This window comes from Ursus americanus, chromosome 20 (assembly GCF_024610735.1).
Source record: "Ursus americanus isolate L20-20 chromosome 20, mUrsAme1.1.p, whole genome shotgun sequence".
NCBI classification, from domain to species: Eukaryota; Metazoa; Chordata; class Mammalia; order Carnivora; family Ursidae; genus Ursus; species Ursus americanus.
In genome coordinates, this window is record NC_142146.1 from 10,237,582 (window position 1) to 10,263,317 (window position 25,736).

Genomic DNA, 25,736 nt, shown 5'->3' on the forward strand with positions numbered 1-25,736 from the left:
TCATTTAATTGGTAGGAAGTCTGTGTTTGAAATGGCATCTGGCAGGACGCTGCTCAGTGTCCCTGCACAGCAGACCTGTGGCCCCTGGAGGCCTCAAGCCCACACACAAGCGGGTCCCCTCCAAGGCCCTGGGGTCCTCATCACCCAATCCCCAGGGAGTCCCGTAAGGTTCCTCATAAAGGAACAGCTTCTGTTGGCTAAACTGCTGTGCCCAAGGCCACGGGGCTGTGCCAGGTCCTCGCAGCTAAGGAGCACACTATCCTGTTTGGCTTCCACAAAAATAAGAAAAAGCAACTTTCACCCCTTGGCATGCCGATCAACCCTTGGGGCCCCAGCCACCAGCTCTGGGCAAAACTGAGCCCAGTTTAGGCCAACCCAGACCATGACCCCAAACTAAGAACCACTCCAGCCTGCCCTTGATCAGTGCCTCACAGCTGACCAAGGGCTTCCTCAGCATAAGCCAGAGCCGTCTTGGCTTTGGACAGAGCTGCACCTCATCCCGACTTGACCAGTTATGGGCTCCGTGACCTTCGACAAGTTACGTAACTTGGCTCCCCTTTGTCTCCCCGTCCATCAAATAAGACTGGAACTCCCAACCTCTTTCTCCCTCACATCGTTTCCAGAATGAGGCATGTGCCTTGAGTTGAAAATAAACTTACGTGTCAAGCAGGAACACCTGTCCGCCGCTCACACAGAGCACTTCTGGGACCAGATGTGTGGGGTTTTTCCATACCAACCAATTCTCCGACACCAGCTGGGTATCCTCCAGTTCCATGCTGACTGTCTCCCTGCGTGTAGCTCCTGATGCCACGGTCAAGGGCTCAGGACTACATGGCTTCAGATACCAAATTGCAAGTCCCAGGTCGTCCCTTGGACTTCTGACCAACCAGCTATACACGACCCCCTCCTCAGGCTCAGTAGTTTGCTGGAGCAGCTCAGCTCAACAGAAGTCAGGGAAACACTTATGTTCACCAGTTTATTATATAACAAAGGACACGGATGAACAACCAGATGAAGAGGTTCATGGGGTGAGGCCCTAGAGGGTCCTGAGCACCGAGGAGCTGGGGCGCCTCACTAGGCACGTGGATGTGCCGTCCAGGAAGCTCTCAGAACCCCGGACTTTGGGGACTCTTATGGAGGTTTCATTGTGTAGCCACAGTCGATTAGTAACTCACGTCCCAACCCCTTTTCCTTCTCCAGAGGATGGGGTGGGGCTGAAAGTTCTAAATTTCTAATCATGGCTTGGTCTTTCTGGCGGCCAGTCCCATCTTGGAGCCACCCAGAGTTGCCTCCTTAGTACAAAAGATGCTCCCATCACCCAGGAAATTACAAGGGATTTAATTTAGGAGCCCTGCGTCAGGAATTGGGGTCAAAGAACAAATATTAGCAGGAACTGGGAACTGGGGGCAGAGTCCGGTGTGTGTGTGTGTGTGTGTGTGTGTATGTGTGTGCGTACATATGTATCTTATTTCACTCTGCCATCTCACAAGGCCGTTGTGGGTGGGATGTGTAGAAGTGTCAAGGGCAGAGTGTGTTAACCTTGAGAGAGGCCAGGGCAGGTGATGGAGTCATCTCCCATCCAACCAGAGAAAACTCTGGCCCAAGGGCAAAGAGCCAGACCCAGGGCTGCCAACAGTAGCACTCCCCTTGCCCCTTCTCCACCCCAGGCAGCCCAGGGCAGGAGAGGGGCCATTCTGAGACCGAGGTGACCATCCACGCAGGCAAGGTGCACTGGGAGCCAGATCTATGAGTTTCTCCTCATCTCTGGAGCACTGGGGCCTGCAAGGCCTCAAAGAACTTCTTGGGGACCTTCGACTCCTAAAGAGGTGTGCCCTATTGGACTTCCCAGAGTCCACTGCTCCCCAGGACCCCAAGCCAGTGGTGGGGAAGATGCAGATGGCAGCCTCACCTTGCTGCCAGGTGATAACAGCCCTGTCTGGTTTCTCTCTCCCGCGCAGACCTGGCTGAGGTTTTGCAGAGCCCCGACGGGAACTGGGTGGCCCTGAAGGATGGTACTCTGCCACATACCCGCCTGCTAGCCAAACCTAAGAGTGGCACATTCCAGGCCCTGGAGGCGGCCTCCAGCGTGGCCTCTGCCTACGACGAGATGGGCTCCGACAGTGAGGAGGACTTTGACTGGAGCGAGGCCTTGAGCACACTGTGCCCACGGCCCCGAGGCCGGCCCAGGAACCCCCAGCCTCAGCCCACACAGGCCCAGGGCTCGGACCAAGGGCCCTCAGCCGCCTCCTCCGGGCTGTCCCCGAACCCCGAGGCCATGTGCTCCGACTCCGAGACCTCCTCTGCAAGCTCTTCCCGGGAGGCTGGGCGCCGGGCCAGACTGTCCTGGGTGCAGAGGAAGGCTCCCAGGGACCCCACAGCAGAGAAGATGCGCCTGCAGGGAGAGCTGGATGTGAACTTCAACCCCCAGGCAGCCAGCAGGGAGACCTCAGACAGCAGCGAGCCCGAGGAGGCCCCCCACGCTGCCGACTGGAAGGCCAGGAGGTGGAGAAGGGCCCGCGTGGGCTCAGAGGAGCCAAGCGAGGAGCTGTCTTCTCCCAACGCCCATTCCCAAGGGCTGGACGTACATCAGGTAATCAGACTGGCGCACGCTTTTCAGCAGGATGTGCCCTCCTCCAAGCATGAGCCGTGTGGAAAGGTTTAGAATTCACAGACCCAGGTTCTCATCTTCACTTGCTGCTAAGGAGCTGGGTGGTCTAGACAGCTCACATCACTGCTCTGGGGCTCCGTGACCTCCTCTCTGGAGACGAGAGCTTGCAGTTCAAAGGGGGTTTGCAGTGTGGCCCCCAGAGCAGCAGCAGCGCCACCGGGGAACAAGTTAGAAATACAGATTCTCAGGCCTGGCCCCACTCAAAACTCTGGGGATGGGGTGCAGGCATGTGCAGTAACCAGCTCCCCTGGTGATTCTGCTGCACTAAAGCATGAGGGCTGCTGGCTCAGGGTTAAGGGTGTGGGGTCTAGAGTCAGGCTGCCTGGCTTCAAATCCAGCTGTGTGAGCTTGGGCAGGGGCTCGGTTTCTTCATCCATAAATGTAGATAGTATCACAACCCACTTCAAAGAATGTGATGAGAGAATAAGGTAATGTTTATAATGAACTAAGCTCTGTCCTAGACACAGTACAGGGCTGAGTACATGTTATTTCAATATGATAACTCAGGCACAGGTTACTCACTTTCTGTGATTCTTTCGGCCCCCTTCACCCCTCCCAGAATCCTCAGTGGCTCTGTCCTCATGGATTAGCTCAGGAACCTCCTTTGAGATTATGATAAAAGCTATGGACTCTCTCCGTAGAAAAATGCACCTGTACACACACACACACACACACACACACACACACACACACACACACACACCTGTATGCACTCACGTACCATTTTGCTTTGAATGACCTTGCAGAAGCAATGGATTGCATTTGAAACTGAGAGTCTAATGGAAGATCTAGGTAGGCTACCTCTGCCTTCTGTAGGCTCACATTGCTGTCCACTTGACTTTTCACACTCCTGGGGAAACCACAGCCACTTCTGGAACCCCACTACATCTCCAGTAGTACTCACCACCGTGCCCTGCATTCTTAGTTTGGGTCTCACCAAAAGCAGGCTCCGAGTCAAGGATTTAGATGTAGGTTTAGGTGGAAGGAGAGCCCAGAAACCTCAGGAGTGACCCAGGGCAGTGAGAAAGGCTGTTAAGGTCCGTTCTAGACAACCGGGGCCCCATTCCACCAGGGACCCACCGAGAAGCCATGTGGGACACCCCCCACACCCGAGGACAGGAGCATTCATCCACAGTCCCCCATCTGCCTTTGGTTCAGAACGGCCCCACCCAGGGGAGCATCAATGCCACGCACAACCAGGCAAAGAAGAAGGGAGAGACCCAGGTCTGAGGTGGGAAACTATCAGTGAGCCAGAAACTGCCCCATGGCTGCAGGCAACCCAGGTAGCTCTAGGGGACAGAGGCGGGGACAGCACCCGTGTCTGCTACGATGCCCGTCTGCGAAGGCATCTGCCAGATCCCTGACCGAGAGGCCCCTGTGAACACAGTTGGGGGCTCAGGCCGTCAGGTCACAGAATCTGGCATCAGTTCTGCCTGAGCTGCTGGTACATTGCCTAGAAAACATCCTTTCTTTGGTCCAAGGGCCGGTGTTTTCCTCTGTAAAACCAGATCGTTACAAATCTGCCATGTGGGACTGTTGTGATCGTACAGTAGACATACAAACTTCTGTTCAGTGATGACTCCTTGTTCTCTAGCTCAAGGGGAGACTGTTTCGCAGAGACTTTAGGTCACTTGCCCGAGGGATTTTCTTGAGGGTTGACTGCATGACTCACTTGCCGTGTATGCACAACGGGCTGAGTGAAGCTTCCTATCTGTTGTGAGGTGGCTTCAAAGTTTTCTGGTGGTAATCTTTGCAAGGCGGCGATAGAAGATCGAGTCAGCACGAAAGCTCTCGACCCTCCCTGGCAGTGTCATCTCTTCCCCAGTAGGTGGCAGTGGTGCTGCACTAAATTAAGCCCTCCTTGCTCTTCCTCTTCCTTTATTAAGGCAGCTTTCTTCTCAAAAAAAAAAAAGTGTGTATATATATATGTATATATATATATATATTTACATATATATATACATTATAAGGTTAGATATATTTCATGAGGTTAGAGCTTATATATGTGTGTATATATACATACAGAGATGTATATGTATTTTTAACTGTTTGCATATTTTTAATTACATAAATAAATGAATATAATGTAAAAAAAAATTGTGAGCATACAGATATAGTCCCCTCCCGACCACAACCTAAATTCCCTCCATCTCCCCCAAAATAACTGCAGTCGTATGTATTTGTGCACTCATGTATGTGTAGTACTTCTAGAAATAGAGGTGTTAAAAGGTATCTGTATTTTAGCAAAATTGGCCTCTTACTCCATATTCTCCTGTCGCCTGCTATTAACAGTCAGCGACGGAAATGTCCGCACACGTGTATGCACAGTGTCTGCCAAGGATTGCCTCGCGGTGGTCCCCAGCAGGGAGCTCGGGAGTGGAACCCAGCCGTCCAGGGTGTAAGCGGTAATGGTTCACGTCCTGCAGAGAATTGTAAAACAGTATTAAGTCCAAGAAAAGTCAGTCTTTTTATTATCACCTTGCACCATGCAGGGACAATTCTGAGCAACGTAACTTACAGTTAGCCCTTTAGTTCCTCTGTTCTTTGTTCTTCAGGATAATATGTGGTAAGCTCTAACCTTATTTTCCCAAATTAAGCATTTGCCACCAAATTGTTAGTAAATAATTCATCTTTTGTTTGCTGGCTTCAGAGGTCCCCTTTAATATACATACGCCTTCTTTTATTTCATGAGCCTGGTTTCCTTATGCTCTCTATTTTGTTCCGTGGATGCAGAAGTCCCATTCATGTACAAATACAACTTTCTTTTAATTATAGTAACTTTGTAACATACTTTCATATCTGGTAGATGGTCTTCCCTTCAGTTGCTTTTGTTGGTGATATTTTATAAAGTGTCTTAACTTTTCTCAATCCTTTACTCATATAAATGACTTTTTACAATCTTCTCTTCAAGTTGAAAAAGATTTTTCAAGTTGATTGGATTGCTCCAAATGTATTTATCTATTTGGGAAAAATCTATGTCTTTATAATATTGCGGCTTCCCATCCAATGGTGCAGTACCTGTCTCCATTTGTTTACTTTCACTTTTTACTTTGTTTTACTTTAAGTTGTAGAGATTTTTTTCAAAGCTCTCCTACTTTTTTTGTTCAGAGGTTTTTCGGTATATGTTTTATTGACATTGTGGATGAGATCTCTATTATCTATTACACATTCTTTTTTTTATGATTTTTTTATTATATTATGTTAGTCACCATACAGTACATCCCCGGTTTCCGATGTAAAGCTCGATGATTCATTAGTTGTGTATAACACCCAGTGCACCATGCAATATGTGCCCTCCTTACTACCCGTCACCAGTCCATCCCATTCCCCCACCCCCCTCCCGTCTGAAGCCCTCAGTTTGTTTCTCATAGTCCATAGTCTCTCATGTTTCATTCCCCCTTCTGATTACCCCCCCTTTCCTTATCCCTTTCTTCCCCTACTGATCTTCCTAGTTCTTATGTTCCAGAGATGAGAGAAATCATATGATAGTTGTCTTTCTCTGCTTGACTCTATTACACATTCTAATCGATTTCTGATGGTGTACAGATCACTACTGATTTATGTTTATATTTGATAACTTAGCACCGAATAGGTTCTTAGTTCTAATCATCTTTCACATGATTCTCTTAGCTATTCCAGGTAGGTCATTGTCTTGTGCACACGGAGGATATTTTTATGGTTTTTCCCATGATTTATACTTACTTCTCTTGCTCGTCTTACGGCCCCGGCAACAAGCCGCGCTCCACTTCGAAGCAGTAGTGACACTGGCGTTCGGTCTGTGTCCTGCTGCCGTCCTCGGCACCTGCTTGCAGTGCTGCGTGGTTGACTATGTTGCCTCCTCTACGTTCAGGAGATACTCTCAAAGTGAAGAAGCATCTGCCTATTCCTGGCTTCCTAAACGCTTTAAAGCACAAATGTGAGTTTTATCAACTGCTTTCTGCCATCCCTTGAGATGATCCTATAGTTTTTCTTCTTAAGGATTGTAAATCACATTAATAGATTGCGTAGTTCTGAAACATCTTTTCATTTGTTGCATAAATCGTATTGCGTCCTGACTCCTTTCTATACAAGCTGGTTTCTATTTGCAGGTTTCCATGTTCATGCCATCTTGTTCTGCTTTGCTATCAGGTTATACTAACGACGTGGCAAGGATTCTCTAGTTTTTACTATTTTCTAGAATACTTTATATGACATGACAATTTTCTGAAAGTTTGGAAGAATTCACCTATAAAGCTATCCAGGTCTGCCCCTACTGACAGGCAGTTTTAGAAGTGAATTTTATATGTTAGAATAATGTGGAAAACATATATATTAGTGGAAAACATATATATTAGAAAACATTAGAAAACAGGAAAGTAAGAGGAAAATATTACTTAAAAACAAAAAAAAATTTGTTGAGATTAATAAAATGAAAAGCTGGCTCATATATATATATTCATTGTATATATATATATATATTCATTATATATAGATAATGTATGTGTATATATAATGAATTTCCCCTCAAATGCAGTTTTGTTTGCATCCCACAGGCTTTGATATGTAACGTGCCCATCGTCAAATTTTTCTAAGTAAATTATTACTTCCAATGTGAGTCTCATTTTAATCAAAATTCAGAGGTAATTAGAAGAGTGGATAGCTTTCTGGTTTGTTTTGGCTTTTTTTGTCTCTAATTTTTAGTCCTCACAGCATTGTGAGCAATAAATACGGCTGATGTGATTTTGCTGTTGGGAATTTGTTGAGATTTCCTTTGTGACCCAATACATGGCCAATTTTTGTGACTATTACATATGTATGTTTGAAAAAAACACATATTCTCTCTTTGTTGAGGACAGACTCCGTGTACACGTGCACATTGTTCTGGGCATCAACAAGACAGACAAGGTCCTGCCTCAGAAGCTCATGTTCCCTCACCTTCGTGTCTGCCAGATTTCACTTCCCTAACCTCCCTACTCTTTTCTACTCTTGTCTTCATGCTTCTGTGGTTTTCTTACTTTCTGTCTCTGAGTCCCTAGGAGGCACACCAGTGCATGCTGGCAGCTCCACTCCCTGCTGGACCCATGCCCTCACCAGCCCCTCTTAGCAGGTAGAGCCAGCTGAGGGCAGAAGTCCGGTCCCATATTCTCTAACTGCATCCCCAGCCTCACATCTCACCTCACGTGTAACTTTGCACATGGAGTTGCTCTGTAATCTGTTACCAGAGACTGCTGAATGCATTCTCTGACCTCTGGAACTCTGACCCCTGATGTCCGCAGGTGGGATGATGTCTGTGGGTCAGAATCACGTTCCCTCCAAAGCCCTGCAGCCGATATTTTACCGCCTCCTGCCTTGGTGTGATAAACAGACACCTGAAGAAATCCTGATTTTTCCTTCATGTATAACGGTTTTCTCTTCTCTTCAACATTCATTTGATTTGCCATTATCTTTAAAGAGCAAACATTTTGCCAGAAGGGTAGTGTGCTCTCATTTCATGCTCTTGCACATAAGACAGTGAGCTCTTCTCTGCACACTCAGGTATTTTTTCAACTCAGGAGTGTTTCCTTCTGTCATTTTGATTCTTTCTTCTTCCAGGCCACCCGTAATCCTTACCTTGAATCTTGATTCTGTCTTCTGTGTCTATGATCTGTTACTGTTTTCCCCTTCTCTGATTCGTCTTCTCTTTAGTCCTCTAGGATACCTTCCCAAGTTTGTCCTCCCATCACTCGTTTGTGTTCCCAGGATTAATGCTATGATTACCATTGTCAGATGTGGGTTCTAATCCTGCCACCATGCTCAGTCTTTCTGCAACCTTTTGTCTCAAGAGTCTTGAAGTTCATCTCATGCCACGGCCTTGCCTTTTAGTCTGAGTGCTTCTCCCTCATAACTTTCTGAACCTCTTCATTGAGACTCTGTATTACTGTGCCCTAATGAAAACACAAAACCACTATCAGACGTTGTGTCCTGCTTGTTAGTTAGTTTACATGATGTCTTCAAGCCACCTTTGGTTTCCTTTGCTCTGCAGTATTTTTTCATAAATTTCAAGTTAACTTTCTCTGTTAGTCATCATTAAGTGAGGATAATGCTGTCTCCACCCCACTGTTTGCCAATGTCTAGCATACTCAAACCATTTTCCCTCTGCCAGCGTGAGAGGAGCTTTTTCCTACTCTCATCGTCTTGCTGTATGTTTCTTTGAATAAATGGCTAAGAACCTACAATTGAAAATGCATATGTTGAACGAATGAATGAGTGGAAAAGAACAAAAATCATTCTATATTTCTACATGGTTTTATAGTCTCCCCCCGCCCCCAGGGCTTTACATTTTCATGACCACACCTCCTAGATTGCAACATGGTACCATGGCAAGTTCTTCCCTCTGCCCTCCTGAATGTTTTGGGGAGCTACATTTTCTAAGTGACTATAAAACTAGGAGGAAGTGAGAGGGTTGGGAGTAGGGCTTATCTCTGGATACTTCAAATGCCCCACCACCACAACGAAAGGCTCAGCTATCGTACTTTCGTTTGTTTGGTGTTTGTTTTATTTTATCGTGAGCACTTATCTCGCACTCTGAACCAGGGTTTGAGGTTGGGAGAATATTGGGGGGAGGGCCAGCAATTATCCTGACTACTTAGGAGAGGGAGAGAGTGGACAGGTCTCCAAAAACATTTTTTTTCCCAGTTCATTTGCATGGGCCTTGTACTTAGTGAAAATTGTTTCCCATCCATTTACTAGTATCAAGCTGACTTCCATTCCTTTTTAGTTATGTAAGTTTTCACCTTTTTTCTGTATCTTCCTACACCGTTTTGGTGGAAAATTTCGAGAGGTTGTAGAGTGATGTTTGCCAGATGTCATTTTAAAATGGAAACCTGCTAATTAATTTTTCGTTGATTGAGACATCAGGATAGCAGGAGGCTGCTATTTCAGTTTCCTCTGACATTTCATTTTTTGTTGTACTCATTAGTGCAACTTGTTTCCTTGGGGTAAATTTGCCCCCTGGTCTAGCAGGCGAGGTCCTAATTATTCTTAAAAGCCATTCTAAGAATCTTGCCACATTGGGAAGCTACTAATTCTTTATAACTAATAGTCTGTAAATATTTGTTTATTTCATGTGTTTATGCCTTGCCAGAGAAAGAATTTAAAGTGGTTTACATAAATGTGAACACAAAAGAATAAAATGAAAACATAAGAAAAGCAGGACAAAGGGAAAATCAGGATAGGAAAAATAAATGAAGCTAGGAGTAACATTAGTTCACAATATGGATGCAATGAAGTCCTAATCACAAGCGAACAATGCTGAAAATTTGGCTCTGAGCTTTCTAGAAGACTATAGAAAGAGAATGATGTGAGCAGCTTGCTGAGTCATGGAAACCATATGAGAACAGTAAGTCTGTTCCTTAAAGGATGCTGCTCTTGGAGCTGAGATCCATGAGAAATTTATCCCATGGGTCCTTGTGGAGAGAAAGCATAATGCATCACCCTCCACTATAACCTGCTTCAAATGAGCACACATGTTGGAGGCTGCTTCTCACACTGTCACTGCAGGCACATTTCAGCCAAGTCAGTCTATCAGGGAACAAATACACTGATCTCTGCTGGTCTGGGTCACTCCAGGATTCAGTTTCAGGGTATGTGGAGGAGTGGATGGCTACCTCCCCAAGCCCTGGTTCGTGAGTATTGTTCAATTCTGAATTCAAGGGGATGCTCTCTGACAAGTGCTAGCAAGACCATGAGTATCGGGGGTAGTATGACACCCTCCCATCCCGTGAACACTGGGGCACCCAACAGGTGCACCTCCCTCTGAGGTGTGCCAAGAGAAGATCCCCAAGCAAACCCTTAAATCTACTCCAATTGTATTTGAATTCCCTCCAGTATACAGACCAAAGGGTGGTAATCCCTACACCCCACACCCAATTCTTCACCGTTGATTTTCAAATCTTTGTAGGCATGGGACTTTGCCTGAAATGAAAACTTAAGGAGAAGACAGTAATTTGGCTAAAAGTGGAACCACTCTGAGACAAGGTTGCTCTCTGCCCTTGCCCCTTCCTCCCACCTACACAGCAGCCTAAGCAAGTACTAATAATAATCTGGAAACAGTTTTGAGCAGGTGTGACCAGTACCCCCTCAACAGAAGAAAAATCTTAGTTGGGTATCTGTCAAGTGATTCCCTTTGAGCATGACTGCTAGGTGTACCCTCCAAGATAGTTGCAGAGAACAGATCTGGAAAACAAGGAGACACTTGCTGAATAATGGTGATTCTTAAATATTTTTTTGTGTCGTAGACCCTGTTGAGAACCTGATGAACACAAACTCTTCTCCCCTGTGTGTGTGTTGCATGGAGGGGGTGGGAGTGGGGAGTGCATAAGCACAAGCACTCAAAGGTTTATAGACAATGTCAAGGAGTTTCTGGAGCAGGACCTTCCCTGAGTTTCCACAGACTCTGGGTTAGAGGTCCTGCTGTATAGGATTTTTAACCAGGAGTTATTGAATATTAAAGATCAGCCACCAAAAATTATATTAGTTTTGCAACAGTTAAATTGTAGTGTTTGTTTTGGGCAGATATTAAATAGCAGGACTACCTATCAGTTAAGGCCTTTACTTATTTGTGGCAATCAAACCATGTTCACTCTGTGAAGAAAATGTTGAACTCTGTTCCATCTGGTGGTGATCTGAACCCAGTTCACTCAAAACGAATAGCAGGTCTTCAAGAACCAATGAAAAAAGGGGACCTGGTCACACCTCCGATGCTCTACCCCAATCCCTGACCTGAGTGCCATCACTTTAGGAGACTCTTCCCAACAATTCTGAATCTCGTGCTGGCATTAAGGTCCAGGTTCTGAATCACTTTAAAATCCAAGGGTCTACACCCAATTCCAATGCAGAATCAAAGGAACAAACACAGATGAAATCCACCGTGAATGCTTCTTTATCCCTAACAGATTTCTCTACAAAGCGCTAGACCAGTTGTGGTCAGTATGAAAATAACTGTGTCTCAAATGCCTGTCCCTCATGTAATTATTGACTTGAGAAGGCCAGGCTAGTGATTTTCTAGATATTTTATATGGAGCTGCCATAATTCTGGGGACCGAGTAGCTGCCCTTTTAACAAATGGCACAATCAAACTCTGTCAGATAGAAGATGATAAAGAGAAAAAACACTGACGAGCGGCAGAGCCCATTAGTCAGATATAATTTTTTGTTCTGGGAGAGGGCGAGGTGCCCTAGATGAGACTGAGGTTTTGTCCGTTTGTTTTTAAATCAATTTTATAATCTGAAAGACTCGGAAAACAGCCTGGGATCCATACCAGGACAACTGACCTGTAATTGCAAAAGCTAAAAATAAACCTTCCGAATCGATGTCTAGGTGCTAAGTTTTCACGACCTCCTTTACCAAATGCATCGCCCACGTCTGCCTTCCATGCAGTTCCACTGGCCAAACTCAGGTCCTTCCATGTGAAGGGGTCCTCATGGAGGCAGGAGGAAATAGATTATAATATTAAATTTGATGAGATTCCAGGTGACATGTCCCCATTTCCACCGCGTTAGTTGGCTGAGGATTTGGTGTGTATCTGTGTATGTGTGACTGTTCTTATCACACCAATTATAAGAAAAATAAATGCCGTCATCACCAGGGCACAGCCTGTGACTAAAACTCGTTTTAGGTTAATAGCGATACATTGGGAGAGGACAGACCTCTGCGTGAAGGCGACAGAGACAGAAATTGTCCGAGTCCTCAGAAAAAAAAACAGGTCAGCAGTGGAGTCGGCCAGCCCCGAGGCTCATCCTCCCTTTTCCAGCTTCAGCACAATTCTGCCAAGGCATTTGCAAGTAAAACTCCGTGCATTTGCCACATATGGTATTCCCAGGGCTGGGTAACCTGTAAGTCAGGGCTCTTCTCTGAAGTTCACTAAAATACCTAAAAGCAAGCTGCAGAAACTCTGCTTTTTAGGTCAGGTTCGGTATTTTTCATTAGCAGGAACAGGGAGAACCACCAGGACACTAGGATATAGTCACCGAAGACTGATATGTAATATTTGAAAGTCGTCCTATAACTGGGCTTTTTTTAAAAGGTGGAGAAAATGCTGAGCCTCCCACTGCTCCCTCAGATGACCTGGAAGATGAAAGACAGGCTTTGTGAAAAAAAGGGTTTCTAGGACTGGGGTTGCTCAGTCTAGAAGACGTTGACATGGCTCCCTTCAAACGTGTGGAGAATTTTGATAAGGATGATGGGGAGGCGTAATAGGAGAAAAATTGCTTTAAATTAAAGCAGACAAGATTTCAGGGTGCATAAAGACAGATCACAAGGGTGAATGAAGGTGAAGACAGTCAGCCCTCTAAGGAAATCTGAAGGGATCCATCTCCAGAAAGCTTCTAGAAAAAGTATCTTCTCCCTCATTGAAAGTTCCACTTGAAAGAAGAGATTAAATCCTTTGCCTGTGGGGTTCTGTCCCTACGTCGTGGTTCTGCTATCTTCCTCTCCTAATGAGCATAGTTTAATCTGAAGCATCTGGCCTTGTCTTTGAAGAATGGAAAGAGCTTGGCCTTCAGAGTCGGGCGGTCTTCAGCTCAGCCCCATGCCAGTCATGTGACCTGGGACGGCCTACTCAAGCCCAGCATCCTCGTGGATACAGAGGGAACTACTAGGCCATTGAATGAGATCTGGCATGTCCTATGGCCAATGCAGTCTCACCCATGCTAATGTGCTCAGCCATGAGAACTGTCCAGGCCTGGCCCCTACTCTCCCACCCCACCACCTCCTTATACTTCTCTCTCTGTGTTTCCCAAACTTGAGAATTCCCAGATTCCTCAGGAATTGTTCAGAGAATATCTGGTTCAAAACCTAAGATTCGTGGAGGTCAGGTTGGCAACACTCAGTTGCCCTGGTAATTCAGACGGTGCCTTCATTTTAGATGATCAATGAAATGAAAAGCAAAATTTAGAAATTATTATAGATAAGAACTTGCAGACCACTGAGAATATATCAGCAGATTCTTGTTTAAGAAACCGTCCTAGTTTATCTTAATGAGTATTTTGTCACTAGGTGTTTAAAACTATACTTTCTCATTTAGCCAGGGTCTCCAGGTTCCACAGGCTACACTGACGTGTGTAAGGAAAAGAGGAGGCTTTGTCCTTCTATAACTGCCGTATCCGTCCACCTCCGCCTCCCCACTCTGCAGAGCCAGCAGTGTAAACTAGCCAATCCAGGAACACTCGGCCTCTTGTGATTTCAACAACTTTATCTCTTTAAAACCATCTTTCCTCTTCTAGGTAAATAATCAGCCCTCCAGCCCCTCCACTTTCTCCACTTTTGCCATCTTGGGGAGGCTGAGGGGGAGCCTCTGGTGTCTTTGCAGGTCTCCTCAGCCATGGGGCCCCTGTTCACGAAGTCATTCCTGACCTGCTGGCATCCTAAGGCCTGAGAACTGTGGCCTGTTCCCTGTGTATGAGATCAGAACCCAGTCCCTCTCCCTGTCACTCGCATCACCCCCAGGGCTTAGCCCCAAGGCATCCCCTTCCTTCCCACCATAGGAGCCCCTGGGAAGCTCACCTTCCAGCACCACCTGCAATCTTCCGTGAGCCCACTTCTGGATGCTCTCTGCCCCACACAGGAGCTTGGGGAGACCTGGAGCCCCTTCAGGTGTCCCTCTGAAGCCTTTCCTCAGGGTCTGATTCAACTCTGATAGAGCTGCTCCAAATTATTAGGGGCCGAAGGGTCAGAGACACAGGCAGCCTATGAGGCTCCTTCTCCCTGGATCCCAACTGAGAAACAAGCAAAATCCAGCATTTGAACTTTAGGGAACTTCGGTTTCTAGAAACTTCTTCTGTCTCTCCACAAAATCTGGACTACACTGTCACCATGTTAAAGAGGTGAGCTGATCAGTGGTCAATGATCTTTTCGTTCTGGATCTGCCCTCTTTTCCCTAAGGTAAGATGCTTAGGCTTAGCTAAGAAAATGAATACAGTTTTAGTGGGAACTGAAAAACATGAGTTTCTTATTTTCAAAATATTGTCTCCTTATACATACCAATGCCAATCCGTAAAGTGGGGGGATTGAGACAAAGCACCGGTGGGCAGGCAATTCTTATTTTCAACCAATTACGTAAAATGTTTTCTGCCCAGATGCACATATTGCTGATAGTTATCCAGCTTGCCCATAGGAATTCCATTCTATGATTTTTTCTTTTTCAAGTCACAAAAGTTTCTTAGAATTCTCCACTGTCTTCATAATGCCCTTGGTAATCGTTTGAGTTACTATCCAACATTTTCATATTCAAGGTCCCTTTGAAGTACAAGAGTATCTTCTTCAGGCCGGAGATTCTGCAGATCCTCATTTTCTTTACATGCTGAGCCCAGGTTCCCAACAGACCCTGGAAACCAACTGCCCTTCTCCCCTTCCTCTGAACTCAGCTGGACGTCTGCCATCCCCTATTCAAGGACCGTATCCTTATCTACTAGTGTCTCACCAGGAAGTAGATTGCTTATTCTTTTCAATGTTTCTTAGCCCTTTGGGAGCATAGATGCCAGGGAAACTCTAATGAAAGCCAGAACCCCTCCCCCTAGAAAAGTGTGCATGCAAATCAAAGTCTGCAAACAGTACCGAGGATCCACAGAGGCCAACCACAGCCCCGTGTTGGCTAAGCCCCCATCTTAACATCTGCTGTCCCCGCCCTCGTGGAGACTGACACGAAAATCAGTATGTGGGGAAAATGTGTAGTTTATAATGCAGAGTAGGGATGGCTTGATCCTTTGTAGACCAAAAACACAGACCTATTTTTCTTTGGAGATGGAGATGTTTGTTGATGTACGTGATCCATGTTACAGGGCCAAATACCACTCAGTAAGTTTGGAAGCTCTGGCGTCTTTTGATAAGGATGCTTCCATCTCTGTTCGTGGTAGCACATCTCCCGGTGTCAGATTCCTGTGAGTACACCTACAGTGTTTATTGAACTCTGGGGCCATCGTTTAGCATCCGTACAATTCTCAACACTCTGATAAAACTTGACATATATTCTCATAATCTCCAGGACTTCATTCTTTAAGATTCTACTCAGTTGTCACCTATTCCTCTTTCTCTCCAACGTCCATCCAACCAACTAGGTGAGGGTTCCCCCTGAGTCTCATCAAGCGCTCGTGTGTGTGCATTGTATACACTGTGTCCAGATGGTGTCTCTCCATCGCGCCATGAATGCCGCCAGAGCAGGAGGGCTGTCACTAGCACCTGTGAGCTCCAGTGGCCAGCACAGCCCAGCACATAGTAGGCACACAGTACATGTTCGCTGAATGTGGACTGAATCGCCATTGACCCAAGTCTTCGAAGGTTCTTGCAAGGTGAAGAAATAGGCCAAAGCTAAAGAAAAGCAAACCGGGAGTTAAGATGAACTGATATTTCAGTGTGTTAAATCTGCTGAGGGAGCTGATAAGAGAATGTGGGATGCATGTGGGATTGTGGCCAGTTGCTGACTTCTGGGCTAGGTTAATGCACGCCACACAGTAGCAGTGAAACTATCTGGTAGACAAGCTCAGCTCCTTAGGCTCATCGTTAACCCTCTGCAGTCTGACCCAGGCCCTTTTTCTCCTCCCTCCCAAGCCCCCCACTGTCCCAATTCTGGGCCTTATTCCTCTAGCTACACCAAGGAGTCTCTTGCACCCTGGGTCTTACTGGTCCTGCTGCTTCCTCATCAAGAATGCCTGACCCCACGTCCACATATTAAAATCTTCCTCATCTTTCAAGAGTCTGTTCAGAGGTCATTCTTCCTGTTCAAAGGTCATTCTTCCCTGTGTCCCCCAGACAAAAGAATCGTCCTCCTCAAACATGCTGGGAGCACCGATTGCCTCTTGTGAGGCCCTCATCACGGATTCTTGCTCAGGATCAGAAAAACAGTCATTTCCAGTGGACTCTTTCTTTTAACAATCCAGGGGCTCTTCTTTTTCACTTTTATGTCATCTGTTACCTTCTCACCTTTATATAGACAGCTGCCTTCAGCATTTGTCCAGTTACAACGTGTCAAGTAAATTTGATGCACAAACATCATAAAGAATGAAAGAATCTGTCACACACATTTTTTTAGCACAAAAAGATGGTCCAGATTCTTGCAGCAAAATGTTATATGATGAAGCCCTTCCTGCTGAATGACTAACTGAATGAAAATACCATATTGCCTTTTGTCCTTATAAATACATTGTTTACTCATCGATTCTTGAGTTTGAGAAAATTCACCTTCAGACACCATCAGACACTAATCACCCAAAGGCTCTTGGTCTGAGACTTGATTTATACAATCAACTTACTGTCATTGTTAGAGTCTAAAGAGTTGCTCTTCTCTTTGAGTTCATCTTCTGAGTCATATAATAATTGTGAAATGTTGTTCTCTGTCACTTTTCTTCTCTTTACAAATATGAAAAATTTTGAATTCTCAACTGTATGCAATGAGCTAAAAGCAGACTCAAAATAAATGATGATTTATTTCGTTACTGACTCATCCTTCCAGGCCAGTCCATTTTTCTGTTTTATTATTTTGGTCTCTTTTAGCATAATTGGGAATAATTGATGAGTAATGATGAAAGATAATTCCCAGAATGATGAAAGAGCAAGATATTTCAAAAGATAGGAAAAATAAGATCACAAAGATGCCATCATGTATCATAGATTTATGAAAGGATCCAATGAACCCACATAGTAATTACAAAGTAGAAGGAGTTTTATTTAATTTAAAAAAAATAAGTAAATTTTCTCTGTGTTCTTTGGAAACCCTTCAAGAAGGAATAAAAACAATGAAATATCAAGCCCTATAGATAGAGCAACTCAAAGAGGAAACTCAATAACTGAAGTCGGGTCTAATGGACCCTGATGGTATACTGAGGGTTATCGTGTTAAAATTCCATACACGTCTGTCCAACTTATGGCCAAGGACAGATTGAGAGTCACCATGTCCCTGTCTTCCTGAAGTTCCCCAGACCTGGTCAGGGATCTACCCTATAAGAAACTCCGGAGGTGTTCATCAAATGGATAGTAGGAGCTGAAGGTGTAATTATTAAGCTGGGACTGTAATTATCAAGGGAATGTCACACAGTATTGCTTACCCAAGTGCAAGGACCTCGCGCCATCTCAAAATCTTTGCCCTTAGCCTAGAATACTGTTCGTCCCTCTCTCTCCCTTTTAGCTGGGTAACTGCTATGTTTTGAACATCACTTCCACAAAGAAGCTTTCCGGAACTTCCAGCCCTGCCATTAAGTGTCCCTTAGTGGGCTGTTAGAACTAGTGTGTCACCTCCACCTGGGGGCTGACAACCAGGTGTGCTCAGCCTTGTACCATCAGCACACCACTGCCCATGGCAGGCGCTCAAGAAGCGCCTTATGAATGAAAAACACTGAATGAATTCAAACATGTTTCTGAGTACTGACACTCACCTGCCTGACCCCTTGAACAAAGTGTTAATTTGTGTGTATTTGAGAAAGGAAAGTGAAAAATAAAAGCCCACCTGTAGGGAAAGCAGGTCGAGTTAAGAGAGCTTGATTTTCCTGGACTGTCCTTTCCTTGGGGGTAATTGGGAACAAGCAGATCTGACTGTGGCGGAGGAGTCCTCGGCTCACGCTTCTGGCTTGCATCTAGGTATCGGGTGATTTGTCAGAGACCGACATCAGCAACGAGCCTCGGCACCCTCAGACCGGTGTGGCCACCGCCGAAGAGAAACTGAAAAACAGGCTGTACGAGTTAGCAATGAAAATGAGTGAGAAGGAGACGTCTTCAGGAGAAGATCAGGAGTCGGAGCCCAAGACAGAGTCTGAGAACCACAAGGAAAGTCTGTCCTCTGAAGACAACAGCCAGGGCGTCCAAGAAGAGCTGAAGAAGGTAAGTGCCTTGAAGCCGCCTGCAGGCAGCTCGGTGTGTGCAGCCGGGGGAGAGGGGGCAAAGGAAGTTCCAAATTTGCACAGAGGTGTGCTGGGCACCCCACGAGCTCTCTCTCAAATGCCCATCCCGTGCATGCGGGAGAGCCCCAGAGACCCCTGTTGATTAGCGCTGAGTGGTTCAGTCGGGGAGAGGGCCCCACCAGTCCCAGGCCTCCCGAGACCTGTCCTCTCTTTCTACTAACTATCCTTCCCAAGACAGCTCTTTACTTTTGAGCCTATAATTAATGCTCACCGCCTCTCTCGTTGGTAAAGGGCCATGTTACTGCCCTCCCCTGCCTTTTCCCAGAGGAACTTTGCCTGTTTTTAGTCCTTCCTTTAGTCAACTGTAAATCTTCAGATCAGGGTCTTTGTGCTAAACGTGGCCTCCTGCATCATCTAGCCCTGCAGTTTGCAGATTTGGGTTTGTCTTAGCCTCAAAATCATTTTCCAAACAAACCTTATGTGGAATCCTGGTGTTTTAAACGGGTAAAAATCCCCAAAACCCCAACCATTTGCTCTCTAGTCCCAGACCACCCCCCCCAAGTACCCAGGGACATTGCTAGGATACCACAGAAGGAAAAACCCCAGGCAGAAAGGGGGTCCCAGGCCCCTTGTACCCCCAATAAGTGCTCTGCCCCCTGTCCTTCCCTCTACAGCTTCTCAAAGCACATCCATGCTAGACTTGGCCACTTTAGAGTCCGAATATCCCTACTGCTGCCAATGGAAGAGAAAGAAGCTAATATTTATTGAGTGCCTGGTGCTTTGCTTATGTTAGTGAATTCAGTTCATAAAAACCCTTTGAAGTAGATGCAGAGGCTTGTCCTGAAGATACTTACCCAAGGCCCACAGCGAGTAAGCTTCAGAACTGGGGGCTGCATCACAAACCCGCTCGGCCTCAGATCACAGGCTCCTTCCCTTACAAGGAGCTGCCTCTTCTGTAACTCAGATAAGATCTTGCCTGGAAACATCTAGATTTCTTTGCACTTGCAGTCAGTTTTTTCCCTCTTCTGAGAGTACATTATATAAGCTAACAAGTTCCCAGCAGCCCACGTGAATGGGGGAATGGGCCCCTTCATCTGCTCCACAGCCGAGCTGGGGTGCTACATAGAAGGAGCCAGGCCAAGCCGGCAATCAGCACAGATGGTCAAGGGCCGGCCCAGAAGGAAGTGGAAGCCATCTTCCACGGCCGAGCCCCTGAACCCTCCAACAGCTTTCACTCATTCCCATCCCACCCTCCATAACCATCAAGTCCTCACACCCTTCAATCTGTCAGGTCCTCTGCCTGAGGACAGTGAACACATCTGTCCCTTGCCATGACTGTGGGCTGGAGCCTGGAGCTTGGCCTTCACAGGCAGCCCCACTCTGGGATGTGGGCTCCAGCCCATCACTTCTTCAATGGTATTGGGCTCTGCTCCTCCTTGTTACTTGAACCAATACCCCATGACAGTAACATTTGTCTGCCAGAACTCAGAGCCAGATGGTAACTGAAGAATATCACATTATTTCTTACAATGGCCCTGCATCCTACTGGCTTTGCTGCCTGATGGTCACAAGGCTCCCCAAACTCCTGCTGTTGCGGCAGCCTGCCAGGCCACGATGAGTCACGGACTCCCACCCCTTGTCAGCCTGCAGGCCTCACCTTCTGGAGTCACAGCCACCAATCTGCACTGTGCTCTCTTGGACAGAACACGAACAGGGAAAGGAGGGGCCAGTGGGAGAAAATCTAAGACAAGCCCCCACCCTGCCCTATGCCCTCGCTGAGCGAGAAACTAGGAGAGGTGCTTTTTTTCAAGCTCCCGAATATGTCAGTTTGTCAAAATTTTAATCTTTCCCCAGCCTACCATGAATCAGTGCATTAAAATATCAATCAGATATCACTTACTGTATGTAAAAATCTGGGTAGCAAACTTAAAAAGATAATTAACATATTTTTTCTGTATCAGGCATGGGTTACTCTGGGATGGGAACACAAAAATACAAGTTTATATCTTCAATATTATTTAGAAGCAGAAGGTTATAGAGATAGGCTTCAAAATTAGACTGAATTTGAAACACAACTACGCAATTTGCAAACTCTGTGAACTTTGGCTAGTGTCCTAACTGACTGCCAGTGCTTAGAACAAGCCAGGGTCATTTCTTGCCTCCCACTGGACCCTGTCCCTGTCCCTCCAGGCCCTGCATGGCTACTTCAGCCCTTCCTCCACTCAGCAGCTGCAACTGCCCTGTGGTCCCCGAGCTTCTCCCAGCACTGGGACAGACCCACACCTGCCAAGTTTTTCAGCTGATCCCTGGGACCCAGCCCTGGGTCTCATGGTTGATTGGATACACACATCTTGTCCTCGTTTGTAAAATGAGGATAATCATACCCCCTGAGAGAGTTGTGAGGGTTGAATTTTACAGCATAGCATTTAGCACAAAGCCGGAGCCCGGCAAATACCCAATCCCCTATAACAACCTCAAGGAAAATAAACTTCACGGCTGTGAGTTAACATCCGTCTGCTGATACTGAAGGAACAACTTAGTACCTATTTCCGGTCAACACCTGGCATGTCTAACATAAGTCTATAACCACATTTGGGGCTTTGTCATGCTCTGTAGAATATAAGTGGAAAGACACTGCAGGAGAATGCCCCCCGTTCCCATCTTCAGAATCAGAATAACTGCAACTTCCCCTGCGAGCCAACCACAACTAGTTTGTACAGCACGCGTGTGCACACACACGTGGCTGCACACGGCATGGTTTGGGAGTGGAACTGGGCTCATGTAACTGTTTCAGAATTGGTCAGTGCTCCCCTAATCTCTTTACCATGGCAGTGCCCATTGGCCCAAATTCCACCTGCCTGAAGGCCCCTGATGCAGCAGGATCTCCTCTTCCTGCGCGGAAGGCAGGCTGTAAATGAGAGAGAGAGAACCCTGCCTGGGAGCAGCCCTAACCAGTGACTGCCGAGAAGAAAGTAAATACCCCAGCTATTTGGCCTCTGTGAGCGTGGTGACTCTGGGGCAGAGCTCCACACTGACTCCCCGAGTTCCCCAGCCAACTGAACTCTAGGCACCCGTGGTGATGAACAGTCTCCCTTCCCTCCCCTGCCCCATGTCCCCCTCCTCCACCACTGTTTCCTGGGATTGCCTTCCAAATGAACTAAATCCCTATCTCAGGTCTGTTTCTGGGTGAAACCAGACTAAGTCAGTAACCAAACAGGAGAAATGCAGAGTCCTCAGTTCACAAGTACTTCAGTGCTGTGTAGGCAGCAAGGAAAGCCAAATACCCAATTGGTTGCTAATGGCCTTTGCCTTACTAAGAGACTCCTTGCCTTACACAGAGAGAGCTTTGCTCAGCTGTCACTGCCCCCCTGCCTCCACCACTGGCCCTGCTCTCCAGGAGCCAAAGCAGAGGAATGCTCATGTTCCCATAGACCCCTGACATCAATGGCTGTTTAGGGCCCTTAGTATGACAACCCACATAAGAACTGGGGCTTCAGAATCCTGTCCAGCTGCAGAAGAACCATTTTAGAAACATGCTTTATCTTGACTGGAGTCAGTCTTTTGCTGTAAGCAAACTTGTCCTATAGGTGGCTTACTTTCCCTGGGGGCTGGAGGGATGGTCACCACCATCTGAGTTTTAACCAACAGAAGAACAAGCTTGCAGAGCTTGGGGCAAGCCCAGAAACCTCTTGGGGATTGGATTCTCAAAAAAGTCTTTTTTTTTTTTTCTTTAAGTCATCTTATTCCATCAAACTTTAGGGGTCAACCCTCCAAACCATGTGATCCTTAGAGCCCAGAAGTGAGCACTTGCTTCTCCTCTACCATTGGGCAGATGGCCATGCCAATGGTTCTGGGAGAAAGTCCTGGCCAAAACAGTTCTGAGAAGTATCTGCCTCTAGGTATGCAAGGGCAGCATTCCTGAAAGAAGGAGCAAAGGAATGGCCAAGAACTGCTGGCCTGAGTTTGGAGACTACATTCAGGGGCTGGATCTCCCACAAGCACCCTAATCTTCCCAGGCTTAGAGCCGTGGTCCCCCAGGTCCCTTTAGCTCCTAAAATTCCCTGGTTCTAGATATGTAACAGTTTAGATAGATTTTTGTTTCCTGACCTAAGTATCCTTTATGACACTGTTTATATGACAAAAGGGGTCCCATGTATCAAGCTCTTGGAACATGAGTATGTGTTGAAGGCCCAGATTAGTAAGTTCTTGCATTATAGTCAAATTTGTATAGTCGGTGTCCTGAAAGCATTTTATTTAAAGTGCCTTTGTTTATTATTGTTACAAGTAGCTGGATCATTGGGCTTTGCTTTCACAAGGCAGTCACAGACCGGCAGCTATCTCCCATATGTATAGTTTCATGGAATAATTCTCATCAAAGTATTGAGACTTCTCTCAACTATTAAATGTCTTTCTCCCCAAACAAGAGATGAATTTATGCATCTTCTCTTGGCTGCTACCCATTTACTAACATCAAGGGACAGGGATTCACAGTCCTGGTCAGTGATCAAGGAGGCAGATCTATGGACTGTTCCAAAATACCCAGAGCCTTGGGTTTCTGAAGTTTAATGTGCTCAAGAAAAACTTTTCATTGATATCAGTGTTAACATAAAGTCAACTTTGTCTGTGTGTGTCTCACCCTTGTAAAATAACACACGGTTCACATAGGGATTCGGTGTCTTTCATCCCAGGTCACATTCTATTTCAGAAGAGTGTGTTCATCTCCAGTTGGTGCTAGAGAGAATATAGTGTTAGATACTGACTTGTATCCTGCAAGTGACTGACATCAGTAGGACTATGCCTGTTGAAGAATTAACACCTCTTTTCTAACTGTCCATTTAACCGTTGCCCTAGGGGAAAAAAAGAAGCTTTAGCTGTGCACTAAGAGCTACATCTCTTATCCACAGGGCTTGAACAGGTGAGGAAGTTCCATACCACTGAGGATGTCATTGGCATCACTCATTCCCACAACTGTGTCCTGTGTGTATGATGAGGGGCCTCCCTGCCTGGGAAGAGTTCCAGGTTCTCTCCTGGATTACTGGGGCTTCCAGAGAACATCATCTTCTCTAGGCAGAAGATGAACCGAGCACTAGAGAAAGATTGTCTAGACTCCAATGCAAAGATTCCTTAAAGCCTCTGTGAAATGCAGGTAAGGCCAGGAAAAACCGATGTTGCCTCAGCCACAGCAATACAATGGGACATAGGACGGATGCAGTTTGAAGAGAGAAAGGCAGAGTTGCTCTGGAAGGTTGCAAATAGGAAGGTCTAAAAAACAAGGTACTGGTTCAGAGTTCTTGCCCCACAAAGGCCCAAAAGTAAGATGCCCTGAGGAAATGGGACCATAGGAAGTAAGAGGGGAAAGAAAGCAAAGAACATACTGTGTGTCTGCAGTTAGGCAGAATAAGCAGGATTGTGCTCTTGGAAAACACTTCTGGGTAGAGAGAATATAAAAACAAAAGAAAGAAATATATAACAGTCTCACCTACAAACACAAATACCAAAATCCTGAATAAAATATTGGCAAACCAAATGTTGCAATATTAGAATCACATACCCACACAACTAATGCATTTATTCTGAGAATGCAAAAATGAAATTAATAGAAGGACACCTCACCGTTATAATAAATTGCTTAGTAGTACTGTTTTTTAAAAGCACAGGATAATCCCAACTGATGCCAAAATGGCCTTTGGAAACACTCAACACATATTCCACTAAACAAACAAACAAACAAACAAACCTTTCAATGAATTAGATAATTCTGATGACAGACATTCATCTCAAAGCACCTAGAGAGTCTTTCCTGAATGAGAACTCATTGTAAATATCAAAAGTATCTTGAACATCATAATATTTTACTATTGATCAAATACATGAGTTATAAATGCAAATGCTGTTACATAAATATTTATGTTAATCAAAATAGCATGTATATACATTTGAAAAAATAAGAAAAATAAGATTTATTTTAAATTATAGGTGAATACTTTGATATTTGTAATGATTTTTTAAATACTGACTATTTTTAAAGAAGAAAATGAGCAAAACTGACTGTAAAATCCAGACAGAAGAAATTGGCAAAGTGGTCAAAGAACTATCCTTAGAAAGAAGCTAGGCCCAGTGATCTTTGCCAATAAAATCCATCAGTCATTCATGGTACAAATTACTTCCATACAATTTAGCATTAAAAAATTAAAAGTATCCCAAAAAATGAAAGTATCCAAGTTTACTTTATTTATTTAAAAACTTGGTCTGGGGATGCCTGGGTGGCTCAGTTGGTTAAGCACCTACCTTCAACTCAGGTCATGATCCCAGGAGTCTGGGATCAAGCCCCACATTGAGCTTGCTCAGCAGGGAGCCCGCTTCTCCCTCTCCCTTTGCCTGCCACTCCCCCTGCTTGCACTCTCTCTCTCTCTCTCTCTGTGTCAAATAAATAAATAAAATCTTTTAAAATTAAAAAAAAAAATTGGTCTGAATCTGACCCAAAAATCATATGCCTCTAAAAATGTACATACTACCTCACTGGTTAATTAACATTCAAAAATTCTTAATATGTTAACAAATTGTTTCCAATGGCCTATTTTTTTTTCCTGAGCTTTACTAATAATTTCAAAAATAAAAGCAATTAAATGGCTCAACTGAAACAGAAAGATGTCTGGGACACCAAAGGTGATGTCCCATGTGTTTCTATGCACACTCTCTGGCACATAATATTGATGTCCAACTGCCTATTAAAATACTAATTTACAATAGCCAAGGAGAATTTTGTCTAGGAATGTAATAACCTCAATTTTAGGAAACCTAATAATATTTTTCATTATATTCACAGATTAAAGGGGGAAAACAATTATTTTGATAAATTCCTAGATCGATGTTTGACATGTAGTAGAAAATTCATAAATACTCATAAATATTGAGTGAAGAATAGCTGATAAATAGGAAGATAAAAACTCAACAGTAATAGCTGTTAGCCTTTTGAAGCTTACCAATTTCTTCAGGAATTTGATGAAAACTATGAACCTCTCTCCATAAAACTGTAAAGAATGAAAATGATTTAGGGTACCCCTAAATGGCTCCAGGGTACCCCTGGATGGCTCAGTTCATTGAGCATCCAACTCTTGGCTTAGATCATGATCTCAGGGTTATGAGATCAAGCCCTGTATTGGGCTCTGCACTCACTGCAGAGTCTGCTTGGGATTCTCTCCTTCTCCCTCTCCCTCTGCCCCTAC

The 25,736-nt window shown here is 45.3% G+C and overlaps 1 protein-coding gene across 3 annotated transcripts in view; it reads left to right on the forward strand.

Annotated features, from left to right (window-relative positions):
* The window catches only part of MYRIP (myosin VIIA and Rab interacting protein), a 354,858-nt gene that overhangs the window by 293,037 nt on the left and 36,085 nt on the right, over window positions 1-25,736 (forward strand). For all 3 annotated transcript variants that reach the window (XM_045798182.2, XM_045798184.2, XM_045798183.2), the window contains exons 10-11: window positions 1,959-2,590; window positions 18,251-18,490. In XM_045798182.2, the coding sequence (XP_045654138.2) occupies window positions 1,959-2,590; window positions 18,251-18,490 (872 nt within the window). The remainder of the gene's footprint in view (window positions 1-1,958; window positions 2,591-18,250; window positions 18,491-25,736) is intronic.